Consider the following 23,053-nt stretch of genomic DNA (forward strand, 5'->3'; position numbering starts at 1 on the left):
GAATGCAAACTGTAACATCGTGTCCAGGTATAGCAGCAATGTGGAATTTCAATCTATAAATACTCTCGGAAGTTATTTTTTCTTTACAAAACATGCATTTTGTTTGATATTTGGTTCTTCCAGGAAACTTTTCATTATATTTCCAACATTCATCTTTTTTACCCATTGGAATTTGCGAAAAATGAGAGCAAAGGCTGCTGCAATAAATTTTTTTATGTAAAATATCAAAGTTTGAAGCTAATAAAAATTAGAAAACAACAAACCCTAGCTTGCAACTTAGTAAAAATAAAGAACATTCAAGATTTACACTAAAATTCTTGAAAACTATAGAAATTTAACAAAAAACGCATAATACACTAAAAATTTAACAAAAAATGCATAATACACTAACATGCCAAAAAAAAAAAAAGCACTTACCTCTTGCAAATGAGTTGAGGAGTGTTGATATTGGCTCTTTAATGCTCCCAAAGCAATTGATGGGCTCCCCAAATGGCTTGCTGATCTCTTTGGTGCTCCTCCTTGTTGCCGGTTGGAAACCTATGGCTTTTCTTTTCTCTTCTTCTCTCTCACTTTTCCTCTCTTCTACTCATGCTTAACAAATAGAAGGCCCTTTAGGGTTATAACAAAGAGAATAGGTCAAAAACAAAGTGAAAAAAACAAGTGATTTTAAAAAAAATTTCAACTTCCCTTTTTACATGCCGCGGGCGATTCATGGCCGATTTTAAAGGTATTTTTGGCGATTTTTAAATGAATTGCCGATTCATGGCCCAGAAATCGGCGATACCGATTCACGATGCAAAAAAAATTGCCCAGCATGAATCTGGTCGCGGAATCGCCGATTCAGGCGATTCTCGTTACTATGCTTGATAGTCAACAATTCAGAACTAAACACCTAGAAGGCCACCTAATAGAGGTATAGAGCACATCATTGAGTTAGAGGAGGGTGCTAAGCCCATTATTACTCTTTACCAACACCGTAAGTGCTTGGAAGATGAGATAGAGAACACTATTTAGGACCTTCTTGCTATGGGTCACATTAGGCCAAGTAAGTCCTTGTTTGCTTCATCAGTTATTTTGGTGAAGACAAAGGTTGGTACACTCAAGATACGCATTGATTATTGGATGTTGAATAAGAGGACTATTAAGAACTGGTATTCTATCCTGCGCATCGATGAGCTGATTGATGAGTTATATGGGGCATGCTACTTCTCCAAGATTGATTTGAGGTTTACTTATCGCCAGATCAAAGTTCGGGAGTAGGATGTGGAGAAGACAACATTTAGATGTCACTGTGGACACTTTGAGTTTTTAGTCATGCCTTTTGGTTTGATTAATGCCCTTGTGACTTTCCAGTCTACCATGAACAAAGTTTTCCACTCAGTTGAGGAGATTTGTTCTAGTCTTATTTGATGATATTCTTGCATATTGCAAGACGTGCGATGATCATATAACTCATTTGGATACAGTGCTGGATATCTTGGATAGGGCTTTCTTGTATGCCAAGGAGTCTAAATACGCCTTGGGTATGACAGAGTTATATTATCTTGGGCATATTATTAGTGTAGAGGGGGTTCACATGGATCTTGATAAGCTCCGTGCTATACTTGAATGGCCTATTCCAAAGAACCTGACACAACTTAGAGGGTTTATTGGTCGATATGCATTCTACTGCAGATTTGTGGCAGGCTACCTCATATGTCAGTGGATGCAAGAGAACTGTCTACCTCAAACAAGGGAGAGAATCTTCAAGGAGAGAAGTAGGTACATGGAAAAGGTTGAAACCGCCATCCACGTCAAAACCCATAGATAAGTATCTTGGTCATCTGGGTGTTAGGGTTTGGTTTGGCCATTAGTCATCTATTGTCATGGTGGGGATAGGAGGTCATTGCCTTGTTTGTTGATTAATGATAATGAAATAATATTCTTTAGTAAGAATTTTATACCTACATTATAAATGGAAGGAATTTATCCTTAGCACCTCCTTTGTTGATTTAAATGGAGCAACCTCATAATGATCTCCTTTATTGAAATAAAGACCATGATTTCTTTCAAATCCATATTATTTGACTATAGACCGAAACACTTGATCAACCATACAAGCAATTGAATTGAAGCTTGAATATCTTATTTCTCAATTAACCTTTCAACCAAAGTAACGAGATTCGGACCCGGCTCAGACTCGGAAAGGGTAACTCGTGACTTGGCTTGGACTCGCCTGTGACTCAACAAAGTGATAAAACCCTTGAAATTTAGAGATTTTTTAGGATTCAAATTAATTCCATGCACCCATTATTGAATAAAGCTTAAAGACACAATAACATCATAAAATAGAAGGTGATTTGATCACATACATAACATACATCGATTGCGTAAGTACAAATGCAAATTTTAGATGTATTAAGAAAATTCTGAAAACAAAAAATAAAAATTAGCCAAGTTAGATGAGTCAGCCGAGTCACCCAGCCGAGTCAGCCGAGTCAGCTCAATTGACCTGCCGAGTCAGGGTCATGGGTCATTTTGACCTAGCTGAGGTAAATTGATTCGCTGACTTGGAGAACTCGCCCTACTCCCGGCAAGTCTCGTTACTATGCTATGTTTCAAACATTGCTAGTTTCATACATTATATTTTCATATTGAAGAGTACATGATTATTTTCATATCCATAAATGAAAAGATAAATGTGAATTCAAGAATTTGAATTTTATTGGATCTAACCATTTTGGAGTATATTAACTTTCAAGTGAAGAACTCTTCCTCTCATGTTTCTTGATAGTTGTTTGATTCTTGGAATTGAGAAGAATAACAACATTTGGAGATTGTTGGGTGGTATATGTACATTCAAATCAAGAACATCTATTGGTTATGGTCTCCTTGGGAACCACAAAATCTTCTATTCATATATATATATATATATATATATATATATATAATGTATTTCCTTCTTGCCTTTGGGGGAACTAATTGTGCTGGTACAAGTCATTTGGGGGAGAGAGTTTCTTGTGTCAAGAAGGTAATAAGGAAGTGGAGGGGGCACCACCTCACAAGGCCACAACTTCTCCATACCATCATCCATCCTACAAGAACAAGTATTCTATCATCAACGGCTAAGTTGGAGAGCTTCTAGAACTAAGAAAATGGTTCTAGTTTAGGAAACCATTCAACCTTGGGAGATCTACATGGCATCATGCGACGTATGTGGTATATTGTTTTGGATTTGAGCTTTGTTGGTGCTCAGCAAGATTTCTATTCATTTATTTATTTACTCATTCTCTCAAATGTTTGATAGGGTAGAGCTCAATAGTCTAGAAGAAGACATCGATTATGAGTGAGAGAAAAAATCTCTTTCAACTTCAAAATTCTTGAGGCTATCAACTAACAAATTTGTCATAAGATACTTGGCTTTGAACTTCTCCATTTCACAATACAACAACCAATTATATCGCACTACATAGAGAATCTGTCTCAAGCATGGAAAGTCAGTTGATGCAATTAGCTCTAAATCTTGTAATAACCCTGCCTGGTTATAGCTTAGATTAACACCAATTTCCTCATACCATTGTGAAGACCCTGAATTGTTTTGAGCTGAAATGCTGATGAAGCAAGATGTTTCTTTTATGTTGTGTTTTACAAATTTTGGAATTTTGGGTTTATTCGCTTTTTTGAGATTTAAGATAATAATGGCAATTGAAAGAGGAAAGCAATACTATGAAATAATTCACAAGAACTAACAACCTCTTCATTACTCAATTCTGAATTTTGCATAAATATCAGTATTATCTGCTATTACAATACAGCCGACATAAAGAACCTGGATAATGTGCAGACCCAATGATGCAATTTTTTAATCAATTGAGCTACTAGTGGCACATAATAATCTCCTCCATTACACATGTTTAGCAGATTGAATAGATTAATGTCTTCTAAACAGTTTGCAGCCTTCATACACTGCTGTGTGTGCTTCAAACAGAGATTGAAATTCTTCCAAATCAAAACGCAGGCCCTCTGAAATCCAAATGCAGCCCCTACAGTCTTAATTGCAGCACAGAATAGACAAGAGACGGTTACTGTGAGTAGTATACACGCTCAGATTGCTTCATGTGGCCTTCAATTCCTTTGGCACGGCCTCCAAAGTAATTCACAATCTTTCGGATCATAGGTCACCCCAATGGCAATAAACGCTGCCCAGAAATCAGTGAACGACAACCTCCAACAACACTCTGATCACCAATTTGCAAATCGTTGGTACTCACAGCTGTGATTATGCTGTTGTCCCCCTCAGATGGCTTACAATAATAAATCAGAATCTTACACCAGCCGCCTTCTCAATTACAGTCACCATAGAAGAGAAGCAAACTCCAATTATTATACCTCAGCAACAATTGAGAATACAAATCAGAAGAACTTCTAGAATTCCAAAAATACCCTCAGCCAAATATCAAGACGAATGTCTTCCAGCAACAGTAAGAACAGTAGGATGACAAAAAAAATTCTCAGAGATCCACAATACTTCAGCTATGGATTCAATGCACAACTTGAAACTCCAACTCTTATAGCTCAACAAAGGCATTAAAAATCAGAACCTCAGGAATGTTACCAAGACAACAAAAACAAATAATATTTAGTCGGATGCTTTTCCAATGAAATGAGCTGATATTTATAATCCCCTATTGGCAAAAGTTTTTCAAAAGAACTTAACTCCATAAACTGCAAGAGTTTCCAAAAAGAACTCAACTCCGGAAACTTTCGAACACAATTCTTAATAATATTTCTTAATGACATTATTATAATAAAATATTATGATTATAAAAATTTGACTTTAATAATTAAGTAATAAATATAAGCTCTCAAAATAAATGATCACACCCACTGCAGGAGACGACCAACTGCCAGATCCGCCTGCTGCATTGCCAAAAATGGCAACTGCCAGAAATAAACTTACTAAAAATAGTAAGTTCACAACCAAGATCCCCAAATCATCTTGTCAGCTCACGAGGGTCGCAATAATGAGCTAATTCCATCAACTGCACAGACTAACCAAAATGGGGATATTACAGTCCTCCCTCCCCAAGATTGCTTGTCCTTAAGAAATCTGGCAATACACTGCAAACATCACTAGGATCTCATAGAAGCACGTGATACTGCAATTGAATGCTAGAAACATCACCAAAACCAATAAAGTGAACTGCATCATGGCATACAAAACTTGTACCAAAGATGCCTAAGTGAACCCTGTAGTAGACAATCTCGTAGAAGATCTCAACTCACTCTCAACTAAATCAACCCAACCATCCTTCCAACAATCTGATTTAGGTACAGACAACTGCATCTAATGCAAATCTCGAACATGAGAGTCAAGTACAAGATTGTACATACTCATCACAGTATAAACTCTATTGCTACTATGACTATCCCCATCATTATCCTCATGTTGCTATGATGACTCATTCTCAGCCACATCGGTGTAGACCCACATACCACGGTTTGCTGCCGCAAGTATGACCTCTAGAGAAAGGTCCCTTGCATCAATAGCAGAGTTGTCTCCTTAGATCCTCCCTAGAAGTATCATAAGACTTCCCTATTGACTTCCCGTTTTCCTTAACAACTAGTGGAGACTCCTCATCAACTGGTGGAGGAACGAAAGAATTTGAAGCAACCTTGCTTGGAGAAGATTATTCTAAGTCCCAAACTTTCCTTATCGCCACCTATAAAGAAGATGGGTCCAATGACTTCGCCCATCCACAGAGAGGTTCAATCAATCCCTCCATAAATAACGTCACTCATTTGCGCTCTGAGATGTCATAGATCATAATTGAGAGCCTCTGGAACTCATTAATTTAACTCTCTAATCAACTAGATTGCTTTAGCTAAGCCAACTAGCAAAAGTAATCCTTAGGATTCTTCCTATCAAATCTCTCGATCAAACGATCCACGATCTCCTAATAGGAAGTGATCTGATCATGCCGTAAAGAAACTGACCCATGGTATCACCAGTCATGGGAAACTCCATCCAAATGTAGCACTCCAAACGTTATAGCGTCCACCTCTTACATAGGATGCAGAGCCAAATACATGTTGAGCTTATGGATCCAAGCTCGAGCTATAACTCTCTCGCTACCATCAATTCCAATGTCATCTTATTGACAACTTGTTCTAACTTTGTCTGTCGAGGCCTCTATCTCTTAGGTGTCAACCTTGCCCTAGAATGCTCTTGTTTTTGAGTCAAGAGCCTATCAAAATTCAAAAGCTCTTTAGTTGCCTGTGGTAAAGCATTCCACTTTGCAAAGTGTGCTGCCACGTCATCAGCAAAAGGAGCGGCCTTAGACACAAAAATGACCGCATCCACCAAGGGTCTTAGAAACATGGGCCTGTGCAGCCTATTATGAGTGCCAGTATTCTAACCCACCTTGATCCTCAACTCGAACCCAATCTGTATCTCTATATCTATCATCATCTTAGGTTCTATCTTTGACTTGAGATCTATGAGAACTAATGAAAAACATCTTGAGCTCTCTCCCTACTTCGTCCTCGAGGAACTGTTATGCATTGCAGAGTGTTAGAGAGTTGCTCCAACACACTTGCCATTTGTTGTTGTCCGACTGCCAAGTTCTTGAATGTCTGTAAGGCCTCTTTGTTGATCTTAGAACTTGCATCAACATCTCTAAATCCTGTACCAGCTAAACCACTCGGACCACCAATAGAACCAAACTGTAACTTGGGCTCACCTTCTCTAGGTGGAGTGGTATGACCTCTATGGGTACAGTGCATACCTGACACAATTCTCCTGACACCATCCATGTTGCTGAATACCAATCCCCAAATCAAATGCCAACAATTTTAGAATTAAGGACTAACCAAAATAATAAATGAGCCCAGTTCCTACAGGTTGGCAGGAAACTGTTCTGATACCACTGTAATAACCCCGCCTGGTTATCGCCTGGTTATGGCTTAGATTAACACCAATTTCCTCTGCTAATCAGTGGTTTGACATTTCATCAAACACTTGGCAGGCATGCTCTCGTACCACTATGAAGACCTTGAATTGTTTTGAGCTGAAATGCCGATGAAACAAGATGTTTCTTTTATGTTGTGTTTACAAATTTTGGTATTTTGGGTTTATTCGCTTTTTTGAGATATAAGATAATAATGGAAATTGAAAGAGGAAAGCAATACTATGAAATACTTTGCAAGAATGAACAACCTCTTAATTGCTCAATGATGAATTTTGCATAAATATTAGTACTGTCTTCTATTACATAATTAAAAACAGTCAACATAAAGAACCTGGATAATGTGCAAATTAGATAAGATAAGATAATAATATTAATGTCAAACAAGAGACCAACTAGGGTCTAAGGGACTGGAGGATACAACAGTACAAGAAAGAACAAAACAACTGGTACACCAAACGGTGTCTAGGAAAGCGCAAAACAAGAAACCAACCAAAGGGAACAAAAGGCGAGAAGGACTAGGGATCCTTGCTTGGTGAAAAGAAGTCAAGCATTGAAGGCTAAAGCTCAGTACAAATAGAGGTCCGAGTCCATCTCAGAGAAGCATTGGAAGTAGGGTGCCATCGTCTAAGAAAATTGTAGCGAGGTCTAACTGATTTGGTATGTCCGGAGATGGGTGTAGTGAGTTGTTGCTTCATACCTCACGAAGGAGGCAATGACGGAAAAAAGACGGTGATGAGTTGATCGGAGGCTTGACTATGAGGAAACATGAGTTGTAAAGTATGGTCCCGTAGCTGGGAGATCTCTTGGAGATAAAGAGCTAAACACCATTGGTAGAACCAAAGATGTAATGTTTTAATCAATCGGGCTCGTAGTGGTACATAATAATCTCCTCCATTACCCATATTTAGCAGATTGAACACATTAATGGCCTCTAAACAGTTCACAACCTTCATACACTATTGTGTGTGCCTCAAACAGAGGTGTATGTTCCCCCAAATCAAAACGTAGGCCCTTTGAATACCAAATGCAGGCCCTATAGTCTTAATCGCAACACATAATAGACAAAAGACTGCTACTGTGAGTGGTATACACAGTCAGATTGATTCATGTGGCCTTCAATTCCCTTGGCGTGGCCTCCAAAGTAACTCACACTTTTTGATGAATGCAAGTCTACATATTCGATCATAGGTGTCCCCAATGATAATAAACGTTGTCGAGAAATCAGTGAATGACAACCTACAACACTTTGATCACCAATTTGCAAATCGCCGGTACTCATAGTTGTGATTATGCAATTGCCACCCTCATATGGCTTACAATATTAAATCAGAGTCTTACACCAGTACCCTTCTCAATTACAGTCACCATAGAAGAAAATAAATTTCAATTGTTATACCCTAGCAACAATTGGGAATACAAATTAGAAGAATTTCTATAATTCCAAAAAAACCCTCAGCCAGATATCAAGATTAATGCCTTCCAGCAATAGTAAGAACAATAGGACAATTCAAAACAAATTCTTAGAGATTCACAATACTTCAACTCTGGATTCAATGCACAACTTGAAACTCCAACCTTTATACTTCAACAAGGGCATTACAAATTTAGAACCTTAGGAATGTCACTATTGTGGTTTCACAATGCATGCCCCATTTCTCCAAAAAATGGGGACCCTGTAGTAATTTTTTTTTTTCCTAGAGCCCTAGTCCAGGGCCTGGGTCATTTTGGGACTTGTCACAAGTCTAGGTCAAACCTCAGTATCTGACTGAGGAAGTCTAGGGTGTCAAAATTGGGAGAAAATTGGAGATTTTAAGTGTATTAATGCATAAATGTGCACTAGCACACCTTGTCTAGGTGCACAGGGGCGCTCAGTGTGCAAGTGCACACTTATCTCCCTTCGAAGATGTGCATAAGCACACTTGCGCATGTGTGCACCTTCGAAGGGTGCGTACTTGTGCGCACCCAGGGCCCGGGGTCTATATAAACCCTGGACCCCCTACCTTATTCCATTAATCTCCACATTCTCCCAATAGCCGCACCTTCGCACCCTTGCTACTGTGCTCCCACCGCTTCCTACAGACACACAAACAGGTTAGGCACCGCATGTGCACACCTTCATCCTTAACAAGAGAGAACCTAACAACAAATAAGAAACCAAGACATGTGTGCACCTATTCAAGATGTGCATGTGCACAACTTTTGCACCTTAAAACTAGGTCAAGTAAGCCTAAAGAAATGTGCACATGTGCACACCTTCTCAAGGTGCATACATGCACACCTTTTCAAAGCACCAAGTGTATAATAGGGTGTACAAATGTGCACCCCATAAAGTGCGCACCCTTTGTGCACATCAAAGACAAAGTCTTTCTCCACCAAAGCACTGCATTTGCGCATGTGCGCACCTCACCAAGGTGCGCAGGTGCGCAATTGTGCCAAAATGGTCATATAGGGACCATTTTGTGCACCTAGCGCACTTGTAAAGGTGCGCTAGGTGCGCTATTTTGCATATCAGGGCTTATGGGGGGATTGGATTGGTTTCTAACTATTTTCAGGCGTTTTGGGCTAGGTTTTTGATGGTTAGGATTTGTTTTAGGTCTAAATTTTAGCTTTCCTAACTAATGTCTCCTCTTTTGTGTAGATAAAATGGCGTCTTAATCATCCTTAATGGCAGAAAAGATTGCTCCCAAACCTGTAGTTTTCAAATACTAAGGTGCACCTAGAAAATACTGTTTCCAAAAGGACATGCCTAAATCAGAGACACCGAGCTTGGACACATTTATTGAAATGCCTTCCTCATTATATGTAGCAAGCCTAAGGAAAGGTCCACTATGGTATTTGCACTCATGCGTTTTGGCCTAGTCAACATAGCCTTATATCAAGTTTCAGTACAATCTTCAGAGTTGATCATGACCTTGGTGGAACACTATGTCTCTAAAGAAAAGGTTGTCAAGAGTGTTATTGGAGAAATATTTCTCGATCTTCGACCTAAAAAAAATTGAGAAGGTTTTCCATCTCCCATGAGCGGATCAATACCTACAAATCATATATGAAGGAGCTGAGAGGTGGTACCGTGAGAACGAAAAGGAAGCCAAAGAGATAATTCAATCATCCTTCTTGATTGATAGAACATCGATAGGCCGCAGAGTCGGTAAAGTCGACATGAATCGAGGGTACATGAAGGATGATAATGATTATGCAATTGTGCTTTTGAGTAGAACGATGGGTTTACCAGCGGCTAGACATCTTCAAACTTGGATGGTCTACTTCATAGAGACAATCAGGACGGCGAAGATACCAATTGACTGGGCTACAATCCTGAGTGACAACCTTGATGAGCAGTTGGTAGTTGTTAAAGCCGATCCCAAATTCTACATGACATCATATTTGGTGTACTTGTTGGCGGCTCGAACAACAGACTACCCAAGACTTTATAAGAAGGGAAGCATGCAAGATGCTAATGCATGGCCTTATGTGGTGTATCCTCAGTTGGTTAAGAAGAAGCTCTCAGAGCAGAGTGTGGAGTAGATGATACTGAATGATGGTTTTATATTTGTAATCATCTGATTCATAGAGGGCGATTATGCCAAAAGAATGTCAGTAGGCTTTTGAGAGGCTATCTGCATGGAGTTGTGGGCCCGATAGATTTGGACAATCCAAAGATCGCTTTTGCTACGACATTAGAGAGAAAGGAAAAGGGAAGTGTATAGTTGGATTCATCTTTGGGAGCATGTTAGCAATGGCGTGACAATTTTGAGGAAAAGGGTGTACAAATAATACAGGGCAATTTGAACCTATTACACCTTATTCACTCAAGCGCGGATAAACTGGTGTCCATAGTGAACCAGGATTTTGGGTTGTTGGATGAGGTACATACCTGGGCAAAAGACCTTTAGGCTTTGACATGAATAAAAGGTCAAAGGTATTGTACGCTCATGGAGGTATATATTGCGGAGGAGCTGGACAAGCTCGATCGGGAATAAAGTTATGCATGAACTGCATGAAGATATAGAAAGGTTGAGGGATTAGACCCAAGAACAAATTTTGGAAGCATAGAGGTATTACAATGCTGCCGGCCTTGATATTTTTGAAGATGAGTCAAAAATTAAGCTCAATTCAGTACAATTAGTAGTTCAACAATTTTGAAGAACTTTCGAGGATGCTTCGTCAGATGAAGATATCAGGCAAGCATTTAAGACTGAAGAGGTATTGGTGGAATTGGACACTAAACTTGAGGATTTTGTGGAAACTCATATAAAGGTTAGCAATTACTAGCAAACAATGAAGAATAAGTATGGGGCTTTGGATTTGCCTGAGGTTTCCCAAGTAACGAAGATCATAGATAAATTCAAGAATAAGCATCCAAACATCGCTTTGGGATAAGGAAGGAAAAAACCTAGATGCTGGAAATTCAATTTTGACACTTAGGAAAAATTTGGATTTTTGGAACCTATCATCAAGGTGTGCAGGTGTGCTATTTTTCAGAGGTACGCCGACAATTTTGAAGTAGTAGTGCACCGACAGTTAATGGCTAGTTGCTATTTTAAGAGCATTCCATGAACCGGAAACACATTTTGACGACAGTTCAATTCCCAGAAACATTCAGAGAAGGCCAAGCTTCCATTTTTAGAGCTTCCAGTGACTCTCAGATCCTCTTGCAGCTTCCTTCTTCTTATCTATCTCTTCTTTCATTGTTTTTAAGTCACGTAAAGGCTCATGCACCCATTAATTGATATAAACAAGGATGGAGACCTACTTAGCACCATTTAGAGAGTCAGTTTGTATATAATTAGATTTGTTTTATTAGTTTTTAGCATGAGTTGCATTTTAAGAACTTTCTCTCCTAGTACAAAGGGAGGAGATGGTTTCTTATAAATACATGTATGTAATATGTACTCTAGGACGTTATTTTGATGCAAAAATATATGCTATTGGTGCACTCATTCTGAGTGTAGTTATTCTTGCCGAAATGTGTTATTTTTGTGAATGCATGTTCATGAATAATAATGGAGCCAATGGTTTTGTTGTGTTGATTTGATTGTGCGACCTTTTAGTTCTGGTGTTTGCCTCGTGTTAACGAATTCTGCTGATGTACCGAGTTGGAGAAAATATCACCTATTGTTCCTGCATAGCTTCTTGTCTCGCATGAGCGCACTTTCCGTGGCCTTGCAATTTGATGAGAAGTGAAACATCTTTCGGTTATTATTCAGTTCCCATTGACGATTGAATCAGTGGAATTGAGGAAGTGCTGCTCCTATTTTCATTGGTTTCCTACCCGATCTTTTCGACGATTTAACTCACAGACGTGTTGGTATCGTGGTTTATGTCCGTGAGGAATTTCCCTTTCAAGTTATTTGCTTTAATCTCTCGTTACCTTATCTTTGTTAATTGCTTTGCTAACACTTGGTTAAAATAGGAATTCATATAGTTGCATCGATAAATTGCATTCATCATAAAACAAAAAATACCAAAAATATCTCTTTTGTGGTTACTTTACAAAACAGTAGATCAAACATCTTATCTGAAATTAGTTGGAGCCAGCAAAGGCCTCCTCGTGAATATGCACATTTATCTTCAATTGAGTGGATTCCAGTAGGCTGCAAGATTGCCCGGAACCTTGGAGTTGATCCCAGATTAGCGTTTCAAGAGAGGAGTTCGAAAGGATTCCTGTCGTTAAGCATTGTGCAAAACGATAGCTCAATAGTCACCAAGACAATAAAAATAAATAATATTTAATTGGATGCTTTTCCAATGAAATGAGATAATATTTATAATTCCCTATTGGCAAAAGTTTCCCAAAAGAACTCAACTCTAGAAATTGCAAGAGTTTCCAAAAAGAACTCAACTCTAGAAACTTTCCAACACAACTCCTAATAATATCTCTTAGTGACATTATTATAATAATGCAACTTTAAAAATTAAGTAATAAATATAAGTTCACACAATAAATAACCACACCCACTACAAGAGACGACCAACTTCCAGTGACGTATATTGCACTGCCAAAAATGGCAACTGCTAGAAATAAACTTACTAAAAATAGTAAGTTCACAACCAAGACCCCTAGATCATCTTGTCAGCTGACGAGGGTCACAGTAATGAGCTAACTCCATCAATTGTACAGACTAGCCAAAAACGGGGACATTACGAATCTCATTGAGCAAGGATTGAGGGATTTGATCCTTGTCTGCTACATCATTCTTCATTGTTTACTTAGGCAAGCAATCTTTTCACAAGTCTTAAGTGACATTATTTCTAATTTAGGCTTATGATTCTTACAAATTAATAATTAGAAAATCAATTCTTGTTTTGAATAGAAGAATTAATCGGAATAGAATCATTATAATGCATCGCCTATAGGGAATGAAGAGTTGCATTGTATGTAAATAGCTTGCATCGTCTATTTGGATTGATTTCATTATGATGCATTATAATGCATTTGATATTCTTTGAATCACAGGCTTGCATATAGAGCTTATCCTGCATTAGCATCCCTGTTTTTGTGTTTTTGAATAGAAGACAGATATCCATGTAAAGCATACTAAAATGCAAATGCATTTCATGGATGAATGTGAATACCATTTGTAAAGTTTGCAATTTTGAAGACAATCAGTATATCGTACGAGAATTTATAGTCTGGTTATGAAACCATAAATCATCTATAATGTGCAATTTAGATAAGAAATTTGTGTCTTGTTGAGCTCATAATTTTCTTATGCAATTGTGTATGACTTAGGAAGCTGCATTTCAGATTTGAATTCTGTACATTGAATATGAAACTGCATATCAACTGTAAATCTTTGAAGTTGATATGATTTGCAATTTAGTTACGAATTTGTAAAAAGTCAACCCTTTCTTGGATAATCATGGCAGTCATGACTCATAACACCCCAACCTTTCTTCATCAAGCATAATCTAAGCTTGCTCAAGGGTTGCCTCAACTGTGAAGTAGTACTCACTCATTCCTTAATCTGCATAGATAGCTTGACAATTTAATACAATTATTGCTCCTATGAATGTTGAATGATCTCTTGGTTGGGTAAACCTATATTATTGCATGAGTTTGACATCATGTCATTGACAAGAATGTAGAATCATCTTACTTGAATTAATGGATCAACCCCGATCAGATAAGTTATAAAACAAGAAAAGAAAGCATAATTGCATCCATTTCTTATCCTGGGAAGGAAAATAGTAAGAATGAAATAAAATCATCATATGTAAATGAATTATCATGGTGAAGAACTGTTGGGAAGGGTCTCCTGTTGGTCTTGGGCCATTAAGCACCACATATGTTAAAGCAGTTGCCAGTGAGATACCACTCCTTAAGGTCATGAGATTGAATATTGCCTGAAATCAAGTCTGGGATGGGTTGTGGAGACCCAAAAGAGTTTAAAGGACACAATTATATGAGTAAGGTGGTGATACTGATAGCACAAAGTATAATGCTTGCATTTATAAACCTTGTCCAAGGTAGCGCTATGCAATAAATAACATGTGATTGTCAGTCACATGAACCGGAAATACATGACTAGTCAGGGAGGTACTCATAGCTGTGGAGTCTAGAAGGTGTGACTGACCAAGATTGTTGTAGGTCCTAAACACTAAAGAATCGGATGGCAATAAGATTGAATCTCATTTCTGCACCTCTTGTGTAGGGCCGGACCACTTTTGGAAGGAAGAGTGTGGGAGACCAATGGTCAATGGATGGGGAAAGCCTCTGATGATGCTCTCCTTAGGAGGACATTACAGATACAATTTTACCAGAATGGATCAAAGCATAGTTTCTCCTTCATACAAGTTCATGTTATCTCTTGATTGTAATTAGTTAATTCTGTTATTTAGTTATATTCTGTTTCATGCGAATAACTTATAGATTGTTGGTTGTTCACTTCTCATGACTTCTTTTATCTATACTTTATTTTGTTTTAATTTAAGGTAGTTAATTCACTTGTTGGAAAGGCTTTATGCTCAAGTGAGAGAAACGATTTATTTTCTGTTATAAAGTTAATTAAAGAAAATAATTTATTTAATATGAATTTATTGGTAAATTAGAATTTCTTTTGTTGTAGTTTAGCATATTGCATAATTGAACAGCAATTTTCTGAATTTGTACTTTGTGGTAAGGCTTATCTTCTTTGATTTGTTCTTATTTTCACTTTTTGATTTGAATTTTATCAACAAATTCTGAAAACTGTAAAGCAGAATTGAAGTTAGCCCTTAACATTCATTAAGGTATCGCTACAGTTGGATAAGTACGGATTTTGTCCAAAAAATCCTGAGGTTGTTTCATATTCAGTTCAAATTCTCATATGAAAAATAGATCTGTTGTAGCCATGTTGAAATTCCTGCTTCTGCATATTTACTATCATCTTTTGCTGATCTTTTCAGGAATTCAAACACAAGAATTTAAATTTTCTTCTACAAAAGGAGTTACGAAACAGTGATATTAGCCCTCTTGGAAGGATGGTGCTGCCTAAGGTTAGCAACTCTTCGCTTCGTAGAAGTCTATTGTATAGGTTTGAGAATTTATTTGATTTTTCTAAAGATTTTTTAGATTTTAGTTTCTGCTCACATGAGAAAAAGACTAATGATGATTGTAAAATATCTGTAGCTAGAAGGTCAGTGAATCAGTGAAACTCAAAGAAAGTTCTATTTGTTCCCTTGAAGAATTTTTTTAGCATGCTATTGGAAAAAATCTCTAGTTTGTCATCTTGTTATTTGAAGGATATGATTTAAAATTCACAGAAAGAAGCAGAGGTGAATCTTCCACTTCTAACTGCAAAAGAGGGAATACAAATATGTATGGAGGAGATACATTCAAATCAAACATGGACCTTCAAGTACAGGTTATTAATCAATTACTTAAAACTAATATTAAACATCTAAATAAAATTATTATTTTTTGAGGCTGAAGATGGGCTTTAATTTTAATTAGTTGACAGGTCAATCAATAGTAAATTGGAAAGTTTTCTTATAGGAACTTTTTAGTTATTCTGATAAAGATTTAGATTTTTCTATGGTATAGCATTTTGATTCAACTAGTGATTTTCAGTCCCATGTAATGACAATTTTGCATGTTTCTTTCATCTGAGACCTGGTGTTTCTTAAAATATATGAAATTTGATGTACAAATACTGCCTTTTTGACAAGTAGGTATTGGCCAAACAACAAAAGTAGAATGTATATCATGGAAAATACTGGTAAGTGTCTTACTCTAGTTCATTACCTAGAGGACATACACGTCTCTTCTTATTATAGAATTGTTTTACATTCAGTTGTAAGAAATCTTATCTTTTAGGAGGATTTGTCAAAGCACATGGTCTTAGACCAGGAGATTTTGTCATGCTTTACAAAGATGTAACAAATAACAAATATGTGAGTATCTCTCTTAATGGATCACTGCCTCTTGTTCATTTCATAGATTATCTATTAAAGAATTGTAAGTTATTAATAATGTGTATCCTGATATAAGTTTATGCATGTTTTTTCTAATGCAGATAATTAGAGCCAAAAAGGCTCAAAGCCAATTGGCAAAAAGCAATTCAATTGATAGAATTGGCCTTCGCTCATTCTCTACATTGCTTGAGGATGAGATCATCCATCAATCAGAAAATGATAAGAAAACAGGGTAAGAAAAATATAAAATATCAGAGTTTAAACTCTCTCTCTCTCTCTCTCTCTCTCTCTCTCTCTCTCTCTCTCTCACTCACACACACACAGACAGAGGCTTAATTAAAATCACTCACACACACACACACACACACACACACACACACATTAAAATCACTCACTCACACACACACACACACACACACACACACACACACACACACACACACACTCGCGCACGCACGCACACACGCACGCACGCACACGCACACACGCACGCACGCACACACACACACACACACTCGCGCACGCACGCACACACGCACGCGCACGCACGCACGCACGCACGCACGCGCACACACACACACACACACAGAGGCTTAATTAAAATCACTTGAACCAGTTTGGGCCAATTATCGAAGGTAAATTCTTGAATGAGTTTTGCATATATGTTTGCACTGACCTTGTCAAGTCCTGTCAATTTAAATCCATTACTTATTCTATCTTCTTGTTATGCCCCACGATGAAGGCAAGGGTTATACAAAACAGATTGCAGCCCTTTTAATACTTAACCAGGTGATGAAATAAATTACAATAATGTTCCTTTGTAAGAGGCCGACCGAGAAAAAAGAACATTAATTTCATAGACACCTGGAGATGCGATTCCCTCCTCCAAGACATGTCTCAGCGGCTGAGATGGGTCTCAGAGACCTTGCGTGTACCCAGCAACTTCAAATTTGGGTAGAGACTGTGTGTGAGTTTCTTGACATCTCCAAGTCTTCCGCCATGAATTTTAACGTCTCCGCCTCGTCTGGAAAAGTATATAAAAAAGTAATAAAAACAAAACATTAAATTTTCTATTTGTTTGTAGTGCGAGTTTTGAACTATTTGACACTATGTGACACAATATTAAATAAGTAAATGATATTACTATTAGTAACTTGAATTTCAGATTTGATATTTTGATTCAATGGTTTTGATGTTCAAACTTTAAACTTTCCATTATTCTTGTTTTCAAAGCTCCCTGTTATGATATTTCTTGGAAATTATTAAATTATATTAAAAAAATTCTGTCTCCAAGTACCCGTCTCCTATTTTTGAAAAACAGATGTACTAGTACCAGTACCAGCTCTGCGACCTCCAAGTCTCCCTGTCTCCAGGTGAACATGATTAATTTTCAGTGATTTATTTAAAGGGAGCCAACTGAGTATATTAACCATGCTAGCCGACCTATTGATGTTTTCAATAAACTAAATCTATTTTGCACTAAGATCGACTTCCTTTTGAATAAAGCCAAAGGACATATATTTAAGGCAGAATTAGTTCTAAAGAGGGGATCATCAAACCAAATGCAGGCAGCGAATATCCTAAATAAAGAGCAGAAAACAGCAATTACCTCGAGAATAGCATTTTAATTATCATGTAGACAAGGATTTATAATAAAGGCAGCAATTGCCTTTGTTAATAAGAAGCAGTTTATGTTAGACGATGATCAGAATAATAATAATAGAGGCAGCGGCTGATTTTAGTTGTGAAGAGACATGATTATGAAAGGTTGTGACCATTCTCTTAGGGACAACAACTTCCAAAGTTGTTTCACTTTGAAGAGATGGAGATACAAAGATAGAAGATTTTGATTGAAGAATGGCATCGAATACCTGAGCAATGTTTACCGCACAGGTAAAGTAAATGAATGCATACAGACAATGGAATATAATAGCAGAATAATATTCGCATATGCCAGAACATACATTAGGCTTCATAATATTCACAATAGCAGATGATTGATGATTTACAATGATCCCAGACGGGAAATAAATACTACCGCCGAACCTTCCCGAAGGGTTCCGTCGGCCACAACATTACATCCGCTACAAACTATTTACCCGTCGGCTACAAAATACAAAATACCGACGACAGTCAATCCGTCAGCTACAGAAACACCGCCGGAACCATCCAGTCGGCTGACAAGCAATAACACTCATCCAAGAGAGCAGTGATCAGGATCAAAGAGGGAAATGACGTCCAGTCTGATCAGCCTAAATTGCAACAACATACTGAAAGTACACAACCTTCAATAATCTTATAGTCTGCAATTACAGTGGTTGCAATAGTGGCATCAATAATTGTTTATGATAAAATGAAATGCATATTCTAGATCATTAATCTAGCTATAACCTTGCTGAAGAGCATGTAGGAAATACTAGGAGGGGGAGATGATCAGTATTGCAGAACTAGAGAATTTTTAAAGCATAAAGCCATATAAAACATAATAACTGCAACCATGAAGGACATCAAATTTCTTGTGGAATACCCTTGCGAGTAGAAACTATGGCATACAAAGCTTTCATTAACAAACTGGGCACCAACCCAGAGTACAAAATTGAGCACCAACCCACAGAGAGCGGCAACTCTCAGAGAGAAACTCTTGGATAACACTAATCCTTTTCAAAGCACCAACTCCGAACAACTGGAGTACCAACTCCAACTGAGACACCAACCTCAATTGAGCACCAACTCAAAATCATTAACTCTGGAAAAAACTCTATCAGAAATACATAGTAGAAGCACACTGTTCTTCAAAACAGAATCACAGCCCACTTCCAACATGCACCATAGATTCCTTTAACCTGCTGAATCAAAATGTTGCTGTGCTTAGTAAATTCATCCACCTCTGCATGACATCCTCGATGCTAATCATCTTCTCTTCACTATATATCTACTCATACTTCCATTTTTACACCACACACATGAAGCACCACAAGTGTGAAAAAAAAATTCATGTCTCCATTTTCATGAGCATCAAAATTTGAGGATTAGCCTATTTATTATTGGATTTGACAGAGGGTCATTTTGTTGCAGACACCTAGCTAGCAGATGAGATATTTGCCTTCTCCATAGCTTGGTGGTTGAATATTTGATACTTAAATGGGTTTCATGGCTCGGTTCTCGGTTCTTCAAACTTAGTATTTATAGTAAGCCTTGGGTTGTTTGACAAGTACCCTTTCTAATTTTTAAAGCAGCAATTGGTCACATGGGGATCGACAATGTTGACTCTACGATCAGACAACAGAGTGAAATAATAAGTAGTTAGAGAGTTATTAATATTCAAGTGGCCAAAGCAATATCAAATTATTAAAAGAGCTTATTATAAAGTTATAAATTATTTTTACAATTGAAGGTCATGTTATCATTAAAAGGGGGCCAATTGTGGAATTAATTTTAAATGCCACAGTTAACCAGATATCAAATAGTTTTCCTAAGTTTGATGAAATAGCATTTATTTTTAATGTTGCTAATGTGTTTTTATCACAGCTCCATAACTCGAACTCGACTGTGACTTGGCAAGGTCAACTTGGCTTGTAACTCGGCTACTACTCCGCAAAATGACAAAACCCTTGAAATATGCAGATTTTGACGATTTAAAACTTCTTTCATTCACCCATTATTGAGTAAAGCTTAAAGACACTATAACATCATCAAATAGAAGCTAATTTGATCATATACATAAACATGCATCCATCACATAAGTACATGCAAGGAAAAAATATATATGACACATAATAGTTACTAACTTTATATCATAAGTACATGCAAGGAAAAAATATATATGACACATAATAGTTACTAACTTTACATGCCATATATATATTTTCCTTGCCTGTACATCTGTCTTCAACAAATACAGATCCCTGCTTAGGAGTAGAAAATCATGTGAAAATATGATTGAAACCAGTATAGAAAATACCACTAAGGCAGTCTCTAGTGAATTGTGTTTACCAATTTGGGTAACAAGTTTAGTACATACAAAATAATTAGCAAGGAAAGTAATATAGTACAACACAACACAATATCAAAGAACTCACCAATTTCTTTATTAATCTCAGGTAATGCTTACATTCATATATTCGGACTCAGAATGACAACATTACTTCTTTTTTTTACAATCACGATGATGATCAAATACATTAGATAGAATATAAAGTAGCGAAGGGTTGTGACCAACCAACTACCTGAACTGCCTACCCCTTTGAACACACTAATCGCATGTTAACAACTAGTTTTATTGACAATATCAACCTCGCCCCCAATACAGTCATCTCCGGACGACACAAAACAAAATTTTGACACAACCATATATACAAGAAAGACATCAAAAAGGGCCAAGGATGCATCTCTGCAGAATGAATCGGTGGTGTAGAAGCTGTTAGCTGCTCCCTGAGCTTATATACCTTCTCTTTCCTATATTTCATATTACTCTCAACTACCATCTGATCCTCCCTAGGCGACTTCACCATATTCACTACCTCCAGAATCTCATTGTCCTTATCTACCAACTCCATAGTCATGGTGAGACAAGCCTCCAATGATGCTTGCTTGGTTCTCTCCTCGACCAATCAAGCCTCCCTTTCTACCAACATGGCCTCCCTCTTTGCAAGCTGATCTTTGCATTGCCCCAACTCATCCTCTACCTAATGCATTCATTTGGTTAGCTCCTCTTGAGCTATGACTATGGCCAACCATTGGGCTTCATCTCCTTAGGCTATATGCTGAGTTTGCCTCCACTGGTAATATCCCTTGCGAAAGATCTATTCAACTCTTTGTAAGGATATCTGTGTGTGACTCTCTCCCATAGGCTCACATAGGCCCCAATCCTCCAACATCGCAAGGGTCTCAGTGGTAAGACTCCCTCGAGACCTGAAAAACCTAGTAAAATCCTCTGCACAACCTCTAATAACAAATGCTAGAAGATGCTCCACCTACTGATTTATCTCCTCACAAGCCTACAATTTCACTGAAGCCACCGCCCTTCAAGCACCTGTAACCATGTCTTACAATTAGTGGTCAAGGTCCATGTCACTAGATTCTCCATGTCACTAGATTCTCCTAGAACCTCCTCTTGGAAAGATATTTGTGGGAGTGGTGTCTCTCCTACATTGACACCTTCCACTCTATCGACAACCCCAAAAACCTTCTCTATCTGAACCTCCCTCACATGCAAAGATCCAACCTCCAAATCTACAGTGTTAGTGGGTCGTTGTGGTAAACATACCGTAGGCCTCATAGGTCCAATGCAAACAAGCTAGAACTGATTGAGCCAAGTATCCACGTTCAGCTCCAATGCAGTCCCCACACTAACCCCCAAATCCACCACCCCGTGCCGGGGCACATCCTCACTCATACACTCTGGTGCAATAGCCACCTCCATCTCCACTACCTCATTGTTGGCTAAAATTTAGTGTGTCACTATGATCACAGGTTACAAAATTGTGACCATAGACTTCTCCTCTCAGCAATAGGGGAGGTTCCCTTCTTATTGAAGGTGGCTTCAACAGGAACTTAACTAAAATTACATCAAGGGTGGTTTTCTTAATCAATTGCTCTTATTTCATTAACGATTTGCATACAACTACAACTTTCCAAGTTAACAAAAAGTGCCTTATTGCTTTAATAATACCGGTGACTTTGGAATTGACGTAAGAACAATACCAGGGACAATAACTTACTTTTTATATTTTGTGAAACAAATAAAGGAACTATTGAAAGTGTGGTAACTATTCAGCCAAACTTGGGTATATTCTACTGGCAAGAGAAGAGCATGATAACTATTGGCCCTATAAACTTTGTTGGGATAGAGATTGCTTACAAAAAGCCAAAGCCTTTGCATGGCTAGCAATTCAGAAGAAGATTTTAACTTGTGAAAGGAGGAAAAAGTATGGATTTGTAGGCCCAACCATGTGTATGATGTGTAGAAAGGCAGCTGAGGAGGTTGATCATCTCCTTGTCCAATGTGAAGTGACACAATCATGTTGGGATATGATTAAAGGGGAACTGAATTTGGTTGGCCCCTTACCTAATTCATTGTTAAGTTTATTTCAGTGTTGGCCTACATATTCTTAGAAATTGACTATGTCAAAGATATGGATTATAAGTCCTTCAATTGTCATTTGGGAGCTGTGGAAGGAGCGTGATAGAAGGATTTTTCAGGATGAATTTGAATCAGTAGACAATTTCTATAGAATTAATGTCTATAGAAAAAGTCATGTGCACTATTACTAGTAATTTTAATTCCAATAGGGCTTTTTCTTATTGGGATAGTATGATACAAAGGCATTGGCTTGGGATTAAGGTGAGTTAAACCAAGTGTTAGAAGGAGGTGATTTGGAACCCACTAGAATCAAGGTGGATTAAAATCAATTTTGATGGTTGCTCTAAAGGAAACCCTTGGGTGTCAGGAGCAGGTGCTATTGCAAGTTATTCGATAGGAGAGATTGTAGCAATAGCTGCTATTAGATTACAAGAGGGGACAAATAATGTTGCCGAAGCACAAGCGGCTTTGCTCGAAGTAAGATTGGGGCATAAGCTTGGTTTGGATAACATCTTGAAGGGTATTCGAAGATTATTGTGGAAGCTTTGAAGTATAATCATTCTTAGACTTGGTATATTGAGAATTTAAATAGTGAAGCGGTGGGCAAATTGAATAGTTTTACACA

At 37.7% G+C, this 23,053-nt stretch overlaps 1 protein-coding gene across 1 annotated transcript in view; it reads left to right on the plus strand.

Moving 5' to 3' along the window:
- LOC149546232 (uncharacterized) overlaps positions 1 to 23,053 on the plus strand; it is a 104,394-nt gene that overhangs the window by 72,866 nt on the left and 8,475 nt on the right. The window contains exons 2-6 of the mRNA XM_089791072.1: positions 15,339 to 15,428; positions 15,696 to 15,796; positions 16,104 to 16,150; positions 16,249 to 16,325; positions 16,448 to 16,578. Coding sequence (XP_089647198.1) covers positions 15,339 to 15,428; positions 15,696 to 15,796; positions 16,104 to 16,150; positions 16,249 to 16,325; positions 16,448 to 16,578 — 446 coding nt within the window. The remainder of the gene's footprint in view (positions 1 to 15,338; positions 15,429 to 15,695; positions 15,797 to 16,103; positions 16,151 to 16,248; positions 16,326 to 16,447; positions 16,579 to 23,053) is intronic.

The sequence above is a fragment of the Cupressus sempervirens genome, chromosome 7 (assembly GCF_028749045.1).
Source record: "Cupressus sempervirens isolate cs-2001-9-10 chromosome 7, ASM2874904v1, whole genome shotgun sequence".
NCBI lineage: Eukaryota > Viridiplantae > Streptophyta > Pinopsida > Cupressales > Cupressaceae > Cupressus > Cupressus sempervirens.